The sequence below is a fragment of the Notothenia rossii genome (genome assembly GCF_949606895.1).
Source record: "Notothenia rossii genome assembly, chromosome: 8".
NCBI lineage: Eukaryota > Metazoa > Chordata > Actinopteri > Perciformes > Nototheniidae > Notothenia > Notothenia rossii.
The window spans coordinates 3,640,601-3,664,095 of NC_136906.1; the positions used below are offsets into that span (position 1 = coordinate 3,640,601).

General features: G+C 37.5%; 2 protein-coding genes across 3 annotated transcripts in view; one reads left to right on the forward strand and one right to left on the reverse strand.

Annotated features, from left to right (window-relative positions):
• Positions 1-23,495, forward strand: part of LOC307016330 (phosphoinositide 3-kinase regulatory subunit 6-like) — a 492,324-nt gene that overhangs the window by 344,816 nt on the left and 124,013 nt on the right. The window lies entirely within an intron of this gene.
• LOC307016329 (ubiquitin carboxyl-terminal hydrolase 43-like) overlaps positions 1-23,495 on the reverse strand; it is a 127,344-nt gene that overhangs the window by 69,153 nt on the left and 34,696 nt on the right. The window contains exon 4 of the mRNA XM_079645372.1: positions 13,748-13,830. Within this exon, the coding sequence (XP_079501498.1) occupies positions 13,748-13,830 (83 nt within the window). The remainder of the gene's footprint in view (positions 1-13,747; positions 13,831-23,495) is intronic.

The following is a 23,495-nucleotide window of genomic DNA, read 5'->3' on the forward strand; positions in this document are numbered from 1 at the left end:
ACTGTACCGTATTGTATAGTAACGCATCATACTGTACCGTATCGTATAGTAACGTATCATACTGTACCGTATTGTATAGTAACGTATCATACTGTACCGTATTGTATAGTAACGTATCATACTGTACCGTATTGTATAGTAACGTATCATACTGTACCGTATTGTATAGTAATGTATCATACTGTACCGTATTGTATAGCAACATCATAGTGTACCGTATTGTATAGCAATGTATCATACTGTACCGTATTGTATAGTAATGTATCATACTGTACCGTATTGTATAGTAACATCATAGTGTACCGTAATGTATAGTAACGTATCATACTGCACCGTATTGTATAGCAATGTATCATACTGTACCGTATTGTATAGTAATGTATCATACTGTACCGTATTGTATAGTAACATCATAGTGTACCGTAATGTATAGTAACGTATCATACTGCACCGTATTGTATAGCAACGTATCATACTGTACCGTATTGTATAGCAACGTATCATACTGTACCGTATTGTATAGTAACATCATACTGTACCGTATTGTATAGTAACGTATCATACTGCACCGTATTGTATAGCAACGTATCATACTGTACCGTATTGTATAGTAACATCATAGTGTACCGTATTGTATAGCAACGTATCATACTGTACCGTATTGTATAGTAACATCATAGTGTACCGTAATGTATAGTAACGTATCATACTGCACCGTATTGTATAGCAACGTATCATACTGTACCGTATTGTATAGCAACGTATCATACTGTACCGTATTGTATAGTAACATCATACTGTACCGTATTGTATAGCAACGTATCATACTGTACCGTATTGTATAGTAACATCATACTGTATCGTATTGTATAGCAACGTATCATACTGTACCGTATTGTATAGTAACATCATAGTGTAGCGTAATGTATAGTAACGTATCATACTGTACCGTATTGTATAGTAACATCATAGTGTACCGTAATGTATAGCAACGTATCATACTGTACCGTATTGTATAGTAACATCATAGTGTAGCGTAATGTATAGTAACGTATCATACTGTACCGTATTGTATAGTAACATCATAGTGTACCGTATTGTATAGTAACGTATCATACTGTACCGTATTGTATAGTAACATCATAGTGTACCGTATTGTATAGTAACATCATACTGTACCGTATTGTATAGCAATGTATCATACTGTACCGTATTGTATAGTAATGTATCATACTGTACCGTATTGTATAGTAACATCATAGTGTACCGTATTGTATAGTAACATCATACTGTACCGTATTGTATAGCAACGTATCATACTGTACCATATTGTATAGTAACATCATAGTGTAGCGTAATGTATAGTAACGTATCATACTGTACCGTATTGTATAGTAACATCATAGTGTACCGTAATGTATAGTAACGTATCATAATGCACCGTATTGTATAGTAACGTATCATACTGTACCGTATTGTATAGTAACGTATCATACTGTACCGTATCGTATATTAACGTATCATACTGTACCGTATCATACTGTACCGTATTGTATAGCAACGTATCATACTGTACCGTAATGTATAGTAACGTATCATACTGCACCGTATTGTATAGTAACGTATCATACTGTACCGTATTGTATAGTAACGTATCATACTGTACCGTATTGTATAGTAACGTATCATACTGTACCGTATTGTATAGTAACGTATCATACTGTACCGTATTGTATAGTAACGTATCATACTGTACCGTATTGTATAGTAACGCATCATACTGTACCGTATTGTATAGTAACGCATCATACTGTACCGTATTGTATAGCAACGTATCATACTGTACCGTATTGTATAGTAACGTATCATACTGTACCGTATCGTATAGTAACGTATCATACTGTACCGTATTGTATAGCAACGTATTATACTGTACCGTATTGTATAGCAACGTATCATACTGTACCGTATCGTATAGTAACGTATCATACTGTACCGTATTGTATAGCAACGTATTATACTGTACCGTATTGTATAGCAACGTATCATACTGTACCGTATCGTATAGTAACGTATCATACTGTACCGTATTGTATAGTAACATCATACTGTACCGTATTGTATAGCAACGTATCATACTGTACCGTATTGTATAGTAACATCATAGTGTACCGTAATGTATAGTAACGTATCATACTGTACCGTATTGTATAGCAACGTATCATACTGTACCGTATTGTATAGTAACGTATCATACTGTACCGTATCATACTGTACCGTATTGTATAGCAACATCATAGTGTACCGTATTGTATAGCAATGTATCATACTGTACCGTATTGTATAGTAATGTATCATACTGTACCGTATTGTATAGTAACATCATAGTGTACCGTAATGTATAGTAACGTATCATACTGCACCGTATTGTATAGCAATGTATCATACTGTACCGTATTGTATAGTAATGTATCATACTGTACCGTATTGTATAGTAACATCATAGTGTACCGTAATGTATAGTAACGTATCATACTGCACCGTATTGTATAGCAACGTATCATACTGTACCGTATTGTATAGCAACGTATCATACTGTACCGTATTGTATAGTAACATCATACTGTACCGTATTGTATAGTAACGTATCATACTGCACCGTATTGTATAGCAACGTATCATACTGTACCGTATTGTATAGTAACATCATAGTGTACCGTATTGTATAGCAACGTATCATACTGTACCGTATTGTATAGTAACATCATAGTGTACCGTAATGTATAGTAACGTATCATACTGCACCGTATTGTATAGCAACGTATCATACTGTACCGTATTGTATAGCAACGTATCATACTGTACCGTATTGTATAGTAACATCATACTGTACCGTATTGTATAGCAACGTATCATACTGTACCGTATTGTATAGTAACATCATACTGTATCGTATTGTATAGCAACGTATCATACTGTACCGTATTGTATAGTAACATCATAGTGTAGCGTAATGTATAGTAACGTATCATACTGTACCGTATTGTATAGTAACATCATAGTGTACCGTAATGTATAGCAACGTATCATACTGTACCGTATTGTATAGTAACATCATAGTGTAGCGTAATGTATAGTAACGTATCATACTGTACCGTATTGTATAGTAACATCATAGTGTACCGTATTGTATAGTAACGTATCATACTGTACCGTATTGTATAGTAACATCATAGTGTACCGTATTGTATAGTAACATCATACTGTACCGTATTGTATAGCAATGTATCATACTGTACCGTATTGTATAGTAATGTATCATACTGTACCGTATTGTATAGTAACATCATAGTGTACCGTATTGTATAGTAACATCATACTGTACCGTATTGTATAGCAACGTATCATACTGTACCATATTGTATAGTAACATCATAGTGTAGCGTAATGTATAGTAACGTATCATACTGTACCGTATTGTATAGTAACATCATAGTGTACCGTATTGTATAGTAACATCATACTGTACCGTATTGTATAGCAACGTATCATACTGTACCATATTGTATAGTAACATCATAGTGTAGCGTAATGTATAGTAACGTATCATACTGTACCGTATTGTATAGTAACATCATAGTGTACCGTAATGTATAGTAACGTATCATAATGCACCGTATTGTATAGTAACGTATCATACTGTACCGTATTGTATAGTAACGTATCATACTGTACCGTATCGTATATTAACGTATCATACTGTACCGTATCATACTGTACCGTATTGTATAGCAACGTATCATACTGTACCGTAATGTATAGTAACGTATCATACTGCACCGTATTGTATAGTAACGTATCATACTGTACCGTATTGTATAGTAACGTATCATACTGTACCGTATTGTATAGTAACGTATCATACTGTACCGTATTGTATAGTAACGTATCATACTGTACCGTATTGTATAGTAACGTATCATACTGTACCGTATTGTATAGTAACGCATCATACTGTACCGTATTGTATAGTAACGCATCATACTGTACCGTATTGTATAGCAACGTATCATACTGTACCGTATTGTATAGTAACGTATCATACTGTACCGTATCGTATAGTAACGTATCATACTGTACCGTATTGTATAGCAACGTATTATACTGTACCGTATTGTATAGCAACGTATCATACTGTACCGTATCGTATAGTAACGTATCATACTGTACCGTATTGTATAGCAACGTATTATACTGTACCGTATTGTATAGCAACGTATCATACTGTACCGTATCGTATAGTAACGTATCATACTGTACCGTATTGTATAGTAACATCATACTGTACCGTATTGTATAGCAACGTATCATACTGTACCGTATTGTATAGTAACATCATAGTGTACCGTAATGTATAGTAACGTATCATACTGTACCGTATTGTATAGCAACGTATCATACTGTACCGTATTGTATAGTAACGTATCATACTGTACCGTATCATACTGTACCGTATTGTATAGTAACGCATCATACTGTACCGTATCGTATAGTAACGTATCATACTGTACCGTATTGTATAGCAACGTATCATACTGTACCGTATTGTATAGTAATATCATACTGTACCGTATTGTATAGCAATGTATCATACTGTACCGTATTGTATAGTAATGTATCATACTGTACCGTAATGTATAGTAACATATCATACTGTACCGTATTGTATAGTAACGCATCATACTGTACCGTATCGTATAGTAACGTATCATACTGTACCGTATTGTATAGCAACGTATCATACTGTACCGTATTGTATAGTAACATCATACTGTACCGTATCGTATAGTAACGTATCATACTGTACCGTATTGTATAGCAACGTATCATACTGTACCGTAATGTATAGTAACATATCATACTGTACCGTATCATACTGTACCGTATTGTATAGTAACGCATCATACTGTACCGTATCGTATAGTAACGTATCATACTGTACCGTATTGTATAGTAACATATCATACTGTACCGTATTGTATAGTAACGCATCATACTGTACCGTATCGTATAGTAACGTATCATACTGTACCGTATTGTATAGCAACGTATCATACTGTACCGTAATGTATAGTAACATATCATACTGTACCGTATCATACTGTACCGTATTGTATAGTAACGCATCATACTGTACCGTATCGTATAGTAACGTATCATACTGTACCGTAATGTATAGTAACATATCATACTGTACCGTATCATACTGTACCGTATTGTATAGTAACGCATCATACTGTACCGTATCGTATAGTAACGTATCATACTGTACCGTATTGTATAGCAACGCATCATACTGTACCGTATCGTATAGTAACGTATCATACTGTACCGTATTGTATAGCAACGTATCATACTGTACCGTATTGTATAGCAACGTATCATACTGTACCGTAATGTATAGTAACATATCATACTGTACCGTATCATACTGTACCGTATTGTATAGTAACGCATCATACTGTACCGTATCGTATAGTAACGTATCATACTGTACCGTATTGTATAGTAACGTATCATACTGTACCGTATTGTATAGTAACGTATCATACTGTACCGTATTGTATAGTAACGTATCATACTGTACCGTATTGTATAGTAATGTATCATACTGTACCGTATTGTATAGCAACATCATAGTGTACCGTATTGTATAGCAATGTATCATACTGTACCGTATTGTATAGTAATGTATCATACTGTACCGTATTGTATAGTAACATCATAGTGTACCGTAATGTATAGTAACGTATCATACTGCACCGTATTGTATAGCAATGTATCATACTGTACCGTATTGTATAGTAATGTATCATACTGTACCGTATTGTATAGTAACATCATAGTGTACCGTAATGTATAGTAACGTATCATACTGCACCGTATTGTATAGCAACGTATCATACTGTACCGTATTGTATAGCAACGTATCATACTGTACCGTATTGTATAGTAACATCATACTGTACCGTATTGTATAGTAACGTATCATACTGCACCGTATTGTATAGCAACGTATCATACTGTACCGTATTGTATAGTAACATCATAGTGTACCGTATTGTATAGCAACGTATCATACTGTACCGTATTGTATAGTAACATCATAGTGTACCGTAATGTATAGTAACGTATCATACTGCACCGTATTGTATAGCAACGTATCATACTGTACCGTATTGTATAGCAACGTATCATACTGTACCGTATTGTATAGTAACATCATACTGTACCGTATTGTATAGCAACGTATCATACTGTACCGTATTGTATAGTAACATCATACTGTATCGTATTGTATAGCAACGTATCATACTGTACCGTATTGTATAGTAACATCATAGTGTAGCGTAATGTATAGTAACGTATCATACTGTACCGTATTGTATAGTAACATCATAGTGTACCGTAATGTATAGCAACGTATCATACTGTACCGTATTGTATAGTAACATCATAGTGTAGCGTAATGTATAGTAACGTATCATACTGTACCGTATTGTATAGTAACATCATAGTGTACCGTATTGTATAGTAACGTATCATACTGTACCGTATTGTATAGTAACATCATAGTGTACCGTATTGTATAGTAACATCATACTGTACCGTATTGTATAGCAATGTATCATACTGTACCGTATTGTATAGTAATGTATCATACTGTACCGTATTGTATAGTAACATCATAGTGTACCGTATTGTATAGTAACATCATACTGTACCGTATTGTATAGCAACGTATCATACTGTACCATATTGTATAGTAACATCATAGTGTAGCGTAATGTATAGTAACGTATCATACTGTACCGTATTGTATAGTAACATCATAGTGTACCGTAATGTATAGTAACGTATCATAATGCACCGTATTGTATAGTAACGTATCATACTGTACCGTATTGTATAGTAACGTATCATACTGTACCGTATCGTATATTAACGTATCATACTGTACCGTATCATACTGTACCGTATTGTATAGCAACGTATCATACTGTACCGTAATGTATAGTAACGTATCATACTGCACCGTATTGTATAGTAACGTATCATACTGTACCGTATTGTATAGTAACGTATCATACTGTACCGTATTGTATAGTAACGTATCATACTGTACCGTATTGTATAGTAACGTATCATACTGTACCGTATTGTATAGTAACGTATCATACTGTACCGTATTGTATAGCAACGTATCATACTGTACCGTAATGTATAGTAATGTATCATACTGCACCGTATTGTATAGTAACGTATCATACTGTACCGTATTGTATAGTAACGTATCATACTGTACCGTATTGTATAGTAACGTATCATACTGTACCGTATTGTATAGTAACATCATAGTGTACCGTAATGTATAGTAACGTATCATACTGCACCGTATTGTATAGCAACGTATCATACTGTACCGTATTGTATAGCAACGTATCATACTGTACCGTATTGTATAGTAACATCATACTGTACCGTATTGTATAGCAACGTATCATACTGTACCATATTGTATAGTAACATCATAGTGTAGCGTAATGTATAGTAACGTATCATACTGTACCGTATTGTATAGTAACATCATAGTGTACCGTAATGTATAGTAACGTATCATAATGCACCGTATTGTATAGTAACGTATCATACTGTACCGTATTGTATAGTAACGTATCATACTGTACCGTATCGTATATTAACGTATCATACTGTACCGTATCATACTGTACCGTATTGTATAGCAACGTATCATACTGTACCGTAATGTATAGTAACGTATCATACTGCACCGTATTGTATAGTAACGTATCATACTGTACCGTATTGTATAGTAACGTATCATACTGTACCGTATTGTATAGTAACGTATCATACTGTACCGTATTGTATAGTAACGTATCATACTGTACCGTATTGTATAGCAACGTATCATACTGTACCGTAATGTATAGTAATGTATCATACTGCACCGTATTGTATAGTAACGTATCATACTGTACCGTATTGTATAGTAACGTATCATACTGTACCGTATTGTATAGTAACATCATAGTGTACCGTAATGTATAGTAACGTATCATACTGCACCGTATTGTATAGCAACGTATCATACTGTACCGTATTGTATAGCAACGTATCATACTGTACCGTATTGTATAGTAACATCATACTGTACCGTATTGTATAGTAACGTATCATACTGCACCGTATTGTATAGCAACGTATCATACTGTACCGTATTGTATAGTAACATCATAGTGTACCGTATTGTATAGCAACGTATCATACTGTACCGTATTGTATAGTAACATCATAGTGTACCGTAATGTATAGTAACGTATCATACTGCACCGTATTGTATAGCAACGTATCATACTGTACCGTATTGTATAGCAACGTATCATACTGTACCGTATTGTATAGTAACATCATACTGTACCGTATTGTATAGCAACGTATCATACTGTACCGTATTGTATAGTAACATCATACTGTACCGTATTGTATAGCAACGTATCATACTGTACCGTATTGTATAGTAACATCATAGTGTACCGTAATGTATAGCAACGTATCATACTGTACCGTATTGTATAGTAACATCATAGTGTAGCGTAATGTATAGTAACGTATCATACTGTACCGTATTGTATAGTAACATCATAGTGTACCGTATTGTATAGTAACGTATCATACTGTACCGTATTGTATAGTAACATCATAGTGTACCGTATTGTATAGTAACATCATACTGTACCGTATTGTATAGCAATGTATCATACTGTACCGTATTGTATAGTAATGTATCATACTGTACCGTATTGTATAGCAACATCATAGTGTACCGTATTGTATAGTAACATCATACTGTACCGTATTGTATAGCAACGTATCATACTGTACCATATTGTATAGCAACATCATAGTGTAGCGTAATGTATAGTAACGTATCATACTGTACCGTATTGTATAGTAACATCATAGTGTACCGTAATGTATAGTAACGTATCATAATGCACCGTATTGTATAGTAACGTATCATACTGTACCGTATTGTATAGTAACGTATCATACTGTACCGTATCGTATATTAACGTATCATACTGTACCGTATTGTATAGTAACGTATCATACTGTACCGTATTGTATAGCAACGTATCATACTGTACCGTAATGTATAGTAACGTATCATACTGCACCGTATTGTATAGTAACGTATCATACTGTACCGTATTGTATAGTAACGTATCATACTGTACCGTATTGTATAGTAACGTATCATACTGTACCGTATTGTATAGTAACGCATCATACTGTACCGTATTGTATAGTAACGCATCATACTGTACCGTATTGTATAGCAACGTATCATACTGTACCGTATTGTATAGTAACGTATCATACTGTACCGTATCGTATAGTAACGTATCATACTGTACCGTATTGTATAGCAACGTATTATACTGTACCGTATTGTATAGCAACGTATCATACTGTACCGTATCGTATAGTAACGTATCATACTGTACCGTATTGTATAGCAACGTATTATACTGTACCGTATTGTATAGCAACGTATCATACTGTACCGTATCGTATAGTAACGTATCATACTGTACCGTATTGTATAGTAACATCATACTGTACCGTATTGTATAGCAACGTATCATACTGTACCGTATTGTATAGTAACATCATAGTGTACCGTAATGTATAGTAACGTATCATACTGTACCGTATTGTATAGCAACGTATCATACTGTACCGTAATGTATAGTAACGTATCATACTGCACCGTATTGTATAGTAACGTATCATACTGTACCGTATTGTATAGTAACGTATCATACTGTACCGTATTGTATAGTAACGTATCATACTGTACCGTATTGTATAGTAATGTATCATACTGTACCGTATTGTATAGCAACATCATAGTGTACCGTATTGTATAGTAACATCATACTGTACCGTATTGTATAGCAACGTATCATACTGTACCATATTGTATAGTAACATCATAGTGTAGCGTAATGTATAGTAACGTATCATACTGTACCGTATTGTATAGTAACATCATAGTGTACCGTAATGTATAGTAACGTATCATAATGCACCGTATTGTATAGTAACGTATCATACTGTACCGTATTGTATAGTAACGTATCATACTGTACCGTATCGTATATTAACGTATCATACTGTACCGTATCATACTGTACCGTATTGTATAGCAACGTATCATACTGTACCGTAATGTATAGTAACGTATCATACTGTACCGTATTGTATAGCAACGTATCATACTGTACCGTAATGTATAGTAACGTATCATACTGCACCGTATTGTATAGTAACGTATCATACTGTACCGTATTGTATAGTAACGTATCATACTGTACCGTATTGTATAGTAACATCATAGTGTACCGTAATGTATAGTAACGTATCATACTGCACCGTATTGTATAGCAACGTATCATACTGTACCGTATTGTATAGCAACGTATCATACTGTACCGTATTGTATAGTAACATCATACTGTACCGTATTGTATAGTAACGTATCATACTGCACCGTATTGTATAGCAACGTATCATACTGTACCGTATTGTATAGTAACATCATAGTGTACCGTATTGTATAGCAACGTATCATACTGTACCGTATTGTATAGTAACATCATAGTGTACCGTAATGTATAGTAACGTATCATACTGCACCGTATTGTATAGCAACGTATCATACTGTACCGTATTGTATAGCAACGTATCATACTGTACCGTATTGTATAGTAACATCATACTGTACCGTATTGTATAGCAACGTATCATACTGTACCGTATTGTATAGTAACATCATACTGTACCGTATTGTATAGCAACGTATCATACTGTACCGTATTGTATAGTAACATCATAGTGTAACGTAATGTATAGTAACGTATCATACTGTACCGTATTGTATAGTAACATCATAGTGTACCGTAATGTATAGCAACGTATCATACTGTACCGTATTGTATAGTAACATCATAGTGTAGCGTAATGTATAGTAACGTATCATACTGTACCGTATTGTATAGTAACATCATAGTGTACCGTAATGTATAGTAACGTATCATACTGTACCGTATTGTATAGCAACTTATCATACTGTACCGTATTGTATAGTAACATCATAGTGTACCGTAATGTATAGTAACGTATCATACTGCACCGTATTGTATAGTAACGTATCATACTGTACCGTATTGTATAGTAACGTATCATACTGTACCGTATTGTATAGTAACGCATCATACTGTACCATATTGTATAGTAACGTATCATACTGTACCGTATTGTATAGTAACGCATCATACTGTACCGTATTGTATAGTAACGCATCATACTGTACCGTATTGTATAGTAATGTATCATAGTGTACCGTATTGTATAGTAACGTATGATACTGTACCGTATTGTTTAGTAACGTATCATACTGTACCGTATTGTATAGTAACGTATCATACTGTACCGTATTGTATTGTAACGTATCATACTGTACCATAATGTATAGTAACGTATCATACTGTATCGTATTATATAGTAACGTATCATACTGTACCGTATTGTATTGTAACGTATCATACTGTACCATAATGTATAGTAACGTATCATACTGTATCGTATTATATAGTAACGTATCATACTGTACCGTATTGTATAGTAACCATAGTAACGCATCATACTGTACCATAATGTATAGTAACGTATCATACTGTACCGTATTGTATAGTAACGTATCATACTGTACCGTATTGTATAGTAACCATAGTAACGCATCATACTGTACCGTAATGTATAGTAACGTATCATACTGTATCGTATTATATAGTAACGTATCATACTGTACCATAATGTATAGTAACGTATCATAATGTACCGTAATGTATAGTAACGTATCATACTGTACCGTATTGTATAGTAACCATAGTAACGCATCATACTGTACCGTATTGTATAGTAACGTATCATACTGTACCGTATTGTATAGTAACCATAGTAACGTATCATACTGTACCGTATTGTATAGTAACGTATCATACTGTACCGTATCATAGTAACGTATCATACTGTACCGTATTGTATAGTAACGTATCATACTGTACCGTAATGTATAGTAACGTATAGTACCGTAACACACCAGACTGCATTACTGCCGCCCCCAATACGCATCATATCGTATCATATTGGAGATTTGCACAAACATGGGTAAGAAAGAAAGATTGAACAGCATTAGGGGAAATTATAGTATGAAACAATCCAAGAGGGAGTAGCATCTACATTTTAGATCACAGATTGCAAACCCATCGCTGCACAAAGCTGTGAATAATTAACCATGACGTTTATAGCATGACCATCTCTGCAGAGCATACTTCCCAATGTTTCTTTCGAAGAAAACTCACAGATTTTTGGACAGAAAAACTCTACGACGCTGCTTTCACAGTGAGCCACAGCTGACAGATGTACGTATCGCGTCAGAAATGGTCTTGCTCTTTGTGAGGACTGATTGATGGGAGTCATGAGGACATGCAGCTGCATTACACATGTTCATTACACAGAGGGGAGGGGGGAGACTTTGCCGCACATCACCACAGTTGCCAGCGGTAACCAGTTCAATTAAATAAGTCTTTGTGATTCTACCAGACAGACTCACAGCGTTTTACAACGGTAAATACTAGACCACTTGCAAAGCTGACATCCTTAATTGCTGCATTTCATAGAGCAGAAATAAAGTAAGCACTCTAAATAAGTATGTGTAGTAAAGGGATTTAGTTGGGGTACCAGAGCAGTTTTTAGCAGACCTTTTAGTGTTAATACTCGTGCCTGCTTTGTAATTATTGGAAGCGAGGCGGATATTTACTAAGCTTCTACCCGGGCAGCTGTGTCTGTATAAAGTTATATTAAAATCACAGAGCAACACTGTATGGGTATATCATTATTATTGGACCTATAAAAGGACTGGTCTTAGATAGATGTGTTTCCAATTGCTGTTTCAGTTGTGACATTTGTCTTTTAGGCCAGCCGGACATTCATTGTTAATTTTTAGTGTTGTATGTCTTTTCAAAATGGACCTAAAGTCTCTTCAATAAAGCTGATGATTAAGAATTGATGATTAAGTGATTAAGACCACTTGGTAACAGTAGAGCTGTTGTACAGTAAACAAAAGTCACTGGGCATTTAATAACAAGGTTTACGTTAATTTCTATATATGTTATGGTAAAGTCATCATCAAATTATACTTTCAGCAAGTTATTTATTTGCAGACGAAACAGAATGAAAGATACAACTTCTCAAATTCTGCTGCTGTGGGACAAAAAAAAGGACTTCTGATTGCAAAAACAAAAATATACCTCCATATTTCAAAGATAGGATTGGACAATTACTCTTTTGGGGAGGGGTTTGGCAAACAGTGAAATATTATACATTAACATATTCCCATGGTGGTAGGAAACTTTCAACAGAATCCCTGTAACTGATCACCTTAACATACATGTACAGTAGGAGGCATGTTGCTATTCTGTTGTAAGTGTAATTTTCTTTGTGGCAGGCAGGTGTGTTAGTTTGTTTGCTTGTTTGTTTGTTTGTTTGTTTGTTTGTTTGTTTGTTTGTGTGTTTGTTGAGAGAGGAGACTCACTTGTACTGGGCCTGGAAATGTTCCTTGACGAAGCTGTGCTGGAGTCCGGACTCAGACAGAACTTCCTCAGCTCCACAGAGACCCTGCAGAGAATGAGACCCCCGTCAAGTATACAGAATATTGTATTTATTACTGGGAGGGGTTTGGGTTTGCTCCATTAATACAATAAAACATTTTTTTTTAAAAATCAAATAAATTGGTGAGAAAAGTCAACATTTTTAAAAATACATTTAAAAAAAAAAGGAAAAAATTATAATAAAGAATAAAAAAAAAAATGTAAGCAATAAATCCAAAATTCTGAATAAAATCTTACATCTGAGAAAAGTCAAAATTCTGATTTTTTTTCAAAACTCTGTAAAAGAACAATAATTCTGAAATCTTATCGGAATCACATTTCTGAGAAAGGTCAAAATGATTTGAATAAAGTCAAATGACCTGAAAAAAATCCAGAATTGTGAGGAAACAATGAAATTCCTAAGTAAAAAGTATAAATTCTTAAAAATATCTAATTTCTAAGAAAAAAAACAGAATTCTGAACAAAGAAAAAACTCTTTAAAAAAAGAAAAATGCATTAAATAAAAACATATTCTGAAAAAAGTCAAATTTCTGATTTTTTTTTTAAATGTCTGTGAAAAAGTCAAAATTCTGAAAAAGAATAATTTTTAAGAAGAAATCGAAAATTATTTTTTATTTCTAACGAAAAGTCAGAAACACATTTCTGAGAAAAATTTACATTTTTGAGAAGAAATGTAGTAATAATTCTCATTAGTTCTGTCTGGCAGACAAAGACGATTTTGGATGAGTATCATACTGTATAAAGTTGTGATGCAGCAATAAACCCAACAGATCTCACAAAGGCTGAGTGCAGTGCAGCTTTACCACTTTTCCTCAGTAATTAAGTGATAATCAAAAGTTAAAGCAACAAAAACATAAACCCTGAGGACGACATATTTCACTTTCATCTTCTGAGCTACAACAGAGAGGAATCTGGCCTTGGACAAAGATAAAAGAAATATAAAATCAAAACAGAATCCGATCACTGAAAGGCAAGGTCAAAAAACAAATTAGTGGGACATCACACACACACGCACACACACACACACACACACACACACACACACACACACACACACACACACACACACACACACACACACACACACACACACACACACACACACACACACACACACACACACACACACACACACACACACACACACACACACACACACACACACACACACACACACACACACACACACACACACCGCTGTGTTAATGACACAGAAGCAACTGATCAACCGTCTGCATCAGTTCAATACAGTCCTATAGTTAGGGACCTTCATGATGTTATTTTACATGTTATAATACGTGTTAGCTAGGAAATCAATGTTGTGAGGCGTCTAATGTTGGGTTATAAAGGAACTACAGCACGGTCACATGACTTCAGGTCACCACCGCTAAGCTAAAGGTGGCTAATGTTGGGCTATAAAGGAACTACAGCACGGTCACATGACTTCACGTCACCACCGCTAAGCTAAAGGAGGCTAATGTTGGGCTATAAAGGAACTACAGCACGGTCACATGACTTCACGTCACCACCGCTAAGCTAAAGGTCACGAATGTTGGGCTATAAAGGAACTACAGCACGGTCAAATGACTTCAGGTCACCACTGCTAAGCTGAAGGTGGCTCTATCTATATAGATGCACCTTAGAGCCTGCGAAGCATAAGGTGAATAAGAAGTGAATTAGTGTTGTTCCCAAAATGCCAGACTATATAATTCATTTTTAAAATACTTGTGCATATGAGTGGAAGAGTGCTAACAGTTATATTTAGCAGTCACACTTTATCAGTTCATCTCTCTACAGTACCCACTCCATTTCACACCTTATCAGCCGTGGAAAACGTCCTGAAAAACATTCTTTCGGTCGCCAAGTGGTTCTGCTTAAAAGGCCATAATGTGGCACCTTGTTAGCATTTCTCTGCTCTCACGCTATCAACCCCACAATAGCTCGGTGTACAAGTCAGACACTTGAGAATGCATTAAGTCGTCATATCATTTCAGCTGTGCTTTCACACTTGGAAAAGCACTTTCCGATTCTTCTCTGTGACACATGCATTCTCTCCCTCATGACTTCCTGCTCCTGGTCCCATACTGGCTGCCAGTCAGAGCGTGACCTCCGCTAACAAACAGAACAGAGAGGAGGTTTAGAGTTTCTAAAAGGAGAGAGGGTTCATCTGAGAAATCAGCGTGAGACAGAGACGGAGAGGAGGGTCGTTTTCAGTTCACCAACATTTCTAATCCCGAGTCTATTCTTCTGAGAGCATTTGAGCTTTGCAAAGATGGAGCGCGAGAATGCAACCTGACCGTCCTGCTGCAGCGTGCTTCAACAGACATGAACAGTCACTCATCTTTACCCCCTGTCTTAGTCTTTCCTCTGCACATGGATTTCAGGGTTTTCTTATGCTTGGTCCAAAAGAGTGTTCCAGGAATTAATCATAAAACTGGGAAAGTTAGCCTTTTGGAACTAAATTCGCCCATCTTGAAGTCAATGTTTTTTTTATGTGTTCTTGGTTAGAACCGAGTAAATGCCCCACTGGTGAATTTAAAAACAGAGGTTGCTAACAGGTGTCTAAATGAGATGACTAAACGACTGAAGGTCGAACATTAGCCGCCTTTAGCTTAGCGGTGGCAACGTGAAGTCATTTCACCGTGCTGTAGTTCCTTTATAGCCCAACATTAGCCTCCTTTAGCTTAGCGGTGGTGACGTGAAGTCATGTGACCGTGCTGTAGTGCCTTTATAGCCCAACATTAGCCTCCTTTAGCTTAGCGGTGGTGACGTGAAGTCATGTGACCGTGCTGTAGTGCCTTTATAGCCCAACATTAGCCTCCTTTAGCTTAGCGGTGGTGACGTGAAGTCATGTGACCGTGCTGTAGTTCCTTTATAGCCCAACATTAGCCTCCTTTAGCTTAGCGGTGGAGTCGTGAAGTCATGTGACCGTGCTGTAGTTCCTTTATACCCCAACATTAGCCTCCTTTAGCTTAGCGGTGGTGACGTGAAGTCATGTGACCGTGCTGTAGTTCCTTTATAGCCCAACATTAGCCTCCTTTAGCTTAGCGGTGGTGACGTGAAGTCATTTGACCGTGCTGTAGTTCCTTTATAGCCCAACATTAGCCACCTTTAGCTTAGCGGTGGTGACGTGAAGTCATGTGACCGTGCTGTAGTTCCTTTATAGCCCAACATTAGCCTCCTTTAGCTTAGCGGTGGTGACGTGAAGTCATGTGACCGTGCTGTAGTTCCTTTATAGCCCAACATTAGCCTCCTTTAGCTTAGCGGTGGAGACGTGAAGTCATGTGACCGTGCTGTAGTTCCTTTATAGCCCAACATTAGCCTCCTTTAGCTTAGCGGTGGAGACGTGAAGTCATTTGACCGTGCTGTAGTTCCTTTATAGCCCAACATTAGCCTCCTTTAGCTTAGCGGTGGTGACGTGAAGTCATGTGAACGTGCTGTAGTTCCTTTATAGCCCAACATTAGCCTCCTTTAGCTTAGCGGTGGAGACGTGAAGTCATGTGACCGTGCTGTAGTTCCTTTATAGCCCAACATTAGCCACCTTTAGCTTAGCGGTGGTGACGTGAAGTCATGTGACCGTGCTGTAGTTCCTTTATAGCCCAACATTAGCCACCTTTAGCTTAGCGGTGGAGACGTGAAGTAATGTGACCGTGCTGTAGCTCCTTTATAGCCTGACGTTAGCTAAAATGTGTACTTTTCATGAGCATCTGTCCGCCACAGAGATTATTTTCTGCAATAATCCAATAGAAAATTCATCCTATTGGCTTTTAATGGAGCGAGGCTTGCAATGCTAACTTCAGGGTTGGCCTACAAAAAGGCATCATCCTTCACCATTGTATTCCCCAACAGAAACCGAGCTGACGTTGTTCAGGTAAACCATGCAAAGTGTAGTGCTTCTGTTTTAATAAATGCACTGACATCATGCTCTGAATTCCTCTCCTTTTTCCCTCCACATACTTGGTAATGGATTCCTTTGCTATCTTCATGCAGAGATAACAAAGCCACTGAGTGCAGACACGCTGTCGGTCTTATCACCTCTCAGGAATCCGTGTGAAAAAACTGCAAGGTGTCAGCTGTGTGTTGACAGTAGCTGTTGAGGATGTGGACATTTAAGCTCAGTGAGAAAGTGGGAAATGCACACAGACATCTGATAAAGCCTCCGTCATCACTTTGATCGTGACCAGATAGAGACAAATCCCACGGAGTGAGGTGTGAAGAAACGGTTTAACAGTTTGTAAAGTGACCCCAGAAAAAACATGTGACTCCAGTCCATCTCCAAAGCTACCATGTGTCCGTTTGAAATTGAGATGCTATCTTTGAAATTGGCTGTCAGAAAAATATGGCAACTTCAAACTGATAGAAGAAAAAAGCAACTAAACAGGCAGGTAACATGAGAAGCTGTTAATAGATGCAGGTCTGGCTGGTAGACAGCACAAAGGTGGAGGAGAAGATGGGGAAAGCAAAAAGGTGTATAATTATTCCTCTTTTGTGCATACTGTACTGGACAGGTGTTTTTTGGTCTACAATGCAAACTCACACCTTTTTCTTACAATACCTCCACACCTCATGCATCCTGATATGCTGCTCTGCATTAATTAACCTATTATCATTAGCTTTACCATCAATATATACCTGGTTATTAAATAATGATATTATTGGGGCGGTGGTGGCGAAGTTGATAGGGACTTGGCTTGGCAACTGGAAGGTCACCAGTTCAAGTCCCGGCAAGACCAAGTGCTACCGAGGTGTCCCTGAGCAAGGCACCGTTCCCTACACTGCTCCCCGGGCGCCATTCAAAATGGCAGCACACTGCTCCTAACACTAGGATGGGTCAAATGCAGAGAAACAATTTCCACACGGGGATTAAGAAAGTATATCAAAAACTTTTTTATTTTTTTTTAAATTCAGTAATGAAATTGAAACCCTGCACATGTCATAATCTTCACATATTTTGAGCCAGTTTGGAAATTAGGTTTGTTGCAGTTAAAGCCTAAGTATTGTATTTTGTGAAAGTTGCTCCATCTATAAATAAAAGTAACAAGAAAAATGTAATCGAAAATATTTTTTTTATAAACCCCAAAAAGTTCTGAAAATAGTTTAAAATGTCCGTTAAAAAACAAAAATACAATATGGAAAAAAAGGAAAAACGATATGACTGCATTTTTAAAAATAAAAATACTCATAAAAACTAAATAAAATATTTATACAACAGTAAAGTTATTCATGTTAAAATGACTTCCTAAAGATAAGAATTAATTTGTTCCCAGATAATATCAAAGTACAATATCGTCTAAACACTTAAAAAAAAATGTTTGTGTCATGAAATCTCTCTTGAGCTTTTCCCACAGAAGTAAATATCGTTAAAAAAAAATAAAAATTGGCAGCATTTAATTTTCTCATTATCCATCTGAGCAGCGAGGAAATAAACACAGACGAGCGGCTCAGCGCAGACTCTCCGTCAAACCCGGCTCTGTTGACTCCTGGTCATCTGCACCTCAGAACACACACACACACACACACACACACACACACACACACACACACACACACACACACACACACACACACACACACACACACACACACACACACACACACACACACACACACACACACACACACACACACACACACACACACACACACACACACACACACACACACACACACACACACACACACACACACACACACACACACACACACACACACACACACACACACACACAGAGAGATTAACGGCGCACTCTGTCCCACCCTTTCAATTATTCACCCCGAAAAATGTTGCTGCGAGAGATTCATCTCCGTGAGAGGAGACACTGTAAAGGAACTCGGGCACTTCACTGTGGCTAAAATCCAGGAAATGTAGCCCCCCTGTCTTCACAGACCACCTGTCTGATGGGAGACTTTAAATGGGAACGGTGGTGGGGGGGGGGGGGGGGGTGTTTTCCCAGTAATGGCCCTGATGTGAATTATTTAAACAAGCCGTGGAAACACACAGGGATGGACATGAGCTGAAGAAAGCACTATAGTGAAGTGATTGGGACGCAACGGCAGCTAAATCCTGCTGTGATCGTAACAGAGAGAGAGAGAGACGGGAGGCAGGAGTACACTCTGAGGATCAATATATGGGGATAGATGGGGATAGATCAAAATAGTGTTATTGATTAAAGAGTCCTCTCCTGCTGATGTTCAGGTGTATATCAGTATGTAGTGTCTCTACTTTAAAGAGTCCTCCCCTGCTGATGTTCAGGTGTATATCAGTATGTAGTGTCTCTACTTTAAAGAGTCCTCTCCTGCTGATGTTCAGGTGTATATCAGTATGTAGTGTCTCTACTTTAAAGAGTCCTCTCCTGCTGATGTTCAGGTGTATATCAGTATGTAGTGTCTCTACTTTAAAGAGTCCTCTCCTGCTGATGTTCAGGTGTATATCAGTATGTAGTGTCTCTACTTTAAAGAGTCCTCTCCTGCTGATGTTCAGGTGTATATCAGTATGTAGTGTCTCTACTTTAAAGAGTCCTCTCCTGCTGATGTTCAGGTGTATATCAGTATGTAGTGTCTCTACTTTAAAGAGTCCTCTCCTGCTGATGTTCAGGTGTATATCAGTATGTAGTGTCTCTACTTTAAAGAGTCCTCTCCTGCTGATGTTCAGGTGTATATCAGTATGTAGTGTCTCTACTTTAAAGAGTCCTCTCCTGCTGATGTTCAGGTGTATATCAGTATGTAGTGTCTCTACTTTAAAGAGTCCTCCCCTGCTGATGTTCAGGTGTATATCAGTATGTAGTGTCTCTACTTTAAAGAGTCCTCCCCTGCTGATGTTCAGGTGTATATCAGTATGTAGTGTCTCTACTTTAAAGAGTCCTCTCCTGCTGATGTTCAGGTGTATATCAGTATGTAGTGTCTCTACTTTAAAGAGTCCTCTCCTGCTGATGTTCAGGTGTATATCAGTATGTAGTGTCTCTACTTTAAAGAGTCCTCTCCTGCTGATGTTCAGGTGTATATCAGTATGTAGTGTCTCTACTTTAAAGAGTCCTCTCCTGCTGATGTTCAGGTGTATATCAGTATGTAGTGTCTCTACTTTAAAGAGTCCTCTCCTGCTGATGTTCAGGTGTATATCAGTATGTAGTGTCTCTACTTTAAAGAGTCCTCTCTTGCTGATGTTCAGGTGTATATCAGTATGTAGTGTCTCTACTTTAAAGAGTCCTCTCCTGCTGATGTTCAGGTGTATATCAGTATGTAGTGTCTCTACTTTAAAGAGTCCTCTCCTGCTGATGTTCAGGTGTATATCAGTGTGTAGTGTCTCTACTTTAAAGAGTCCTCTCCTGCTGTTGTTCAAAAAGCTCTGTATTTTTCTCATACTGCCTGGGCTGCAACACCTCTTTTCACCCTCTGTCTGAAACCAGAGCCCAGTCTGTTCTGATTGGTTAGCTGGCCGGCTCTGTTGTGATTGGTCAACCGCTTAGAGATGTCCTGCCCCTTAGCCTATCACGTACAATGTGTTGGAGTGCTAGCCAATAGGAGTGTGAATGTTACATAGTGATGTCACAGGAAGTAAAGAAAGGACAAACTACTGGGAAGGGAAAACCCATAAAAGCATGATAGAAGAAGCAACACTGAACTTAAAATAAATACTTAAAAGTCTTGCATTCAAAATCTTAATTAAGTAAAAGTTATTTGCCATTACTAAACAGAGTGGAGAAAGTCGGAAGCTGCTTTGTTTGACGGTGAAATCGTCACACAGAAAGCAGAACATGAAATACTCGGTTAAAGTACTTCAAAATTGTACTTAAGTATAGTAATTGAGTAAATGTACTAAATTCTCTACATTCCTGTACACACTCTGCATGTGTGTGAGAGTATCAATATAGTCAGATGGGGGTAGAAAGAGTGAAAAGAGAGTGTTATTGAGTGAGTCGGAGTTGTACACACTGCTGACAAACAGATAAATAATGGACCTCCTCCTCTATAAATAGTCCTGATGATACTGGAGCTTTCTCTCTGACCTTTCAGCGCATTATTCCCCTTGGGTGATCCCTCTGTTTTGGGTGCATTTGTGTGAATCTGCAATGCGCCTTGACATTGTTGCATGGACTCAAAGTGACCTCAGAGTTGTAACTGACTGACTGCTGCATGTACAAACCATTTATAGTCTGCTGGTTCAGACTGCTTTAGTTTGAACTGACAGGATGAAGTGTAGACCGGGCTTGAAGCATGTCAGTAAACCTGTCGTTACTTTAGCAGCAACATCACTGGTGTTTTATATATGTGACGTGCTCCCTAAAAATCTATTACATTGAACCTGAAACACATGTTTGACTCGACTAGAAAAGAGGAAATAGGCCTACTTAGTTTTCAAATTGTATCTTCTTAGCAACCAACCATTACCGCCGTAATGTTGTGCTATAAAGGAACTACAGCACGGTCACATGACTTCACGTCACCAACGCTAAGCTAAAGGTGGCTAATGTTGGGCTATAAAGGAACTACATCACGGTCACATGACTTCACGTCACCACCGCTAAGCTAAAGGCGGCTAATGTTGGGCTATAAAGGAACTACAGCACGGTCACATGACTTCACGTCACCACCGCTAAGCTAAAGGTGGCTAATCTTGGGCTATAAAGGAACTACAGCACGGTCACATGACTTCACGTCACCACTGCTAAGCTAAAGGCGGCTAATGTTGGGCTATAAAGGAACTACAGCACGGTCACATGACTTCACGTCTCCACCGCTAAGCTAAAGGAGGCTAATGTTGGGCTATAAAGGAACTACAGCACGGTCACATGACTTCACGTCTCCACCGCTAAGCTAAAGGAGGCTAATGTTGGGCTATAAAGGAACTACAGCACGGTCACATGACTTCACGTCACCACCGCTAAGCTAAAGGTGGCTAATGTTGGGCTATAAAGGAACTACAGCACGGTCACATGACTTCACGTCACCACCGCTAAGCTAAAGGAGGCTAATGTTGGGCTATAAAGGAACTACATCACGGTCACATGACTTCACGTCACCACTGCTAAGCTAAAGGTGGCTAATGTTGGGCTATAAAGGAACTACAGCACGGTCACATGACTTCACGTCACCACTGCTAAGCTAAAGGTGGCTAATGTTGGGCTATAAAGGAACTACAGCACGGTCACATGACTTCACGTCACCACTGCTAAGCTAAAGGCGGCTAATGTTGGGCGTGATGACGTTTACTCGTCTCATTTGGACACTTGTTAGCAACCGCTGTTTTTAAATTCACCAGTGGAGTATTGACTAACGTATTATATGTCGTGGAACAAAATTACAGCTTATTTCAGGCTAACAACCAAAAACACATTCAGAGAAAACATAGACTTCTAACCAGAAGTGCTAAAATTCTAACTAATTTCCAACTTGTTAAGACTTATTCCTGCATCTCTCTATCTATATGCTTGCTTGAGTGCAATACCCTACATTCGAACTGAACACAGGCAGTGAAACATACAGAGGGGAAGAAAAATGGATCAGACAGGGATGGTGACAGGAACAAAGACAAGAGGAAGCAAAGATGGGGAGCTGGTCAGGAGGGAGGCACGGAAATGTCTTGATGCACTGTCAACACACTTTCTGACGAGCAGTGTGGGACAGAGAAGTCAGTTGAAAAGATTTCCTTTTTTGGGTTTGTGGTATGAATGACAT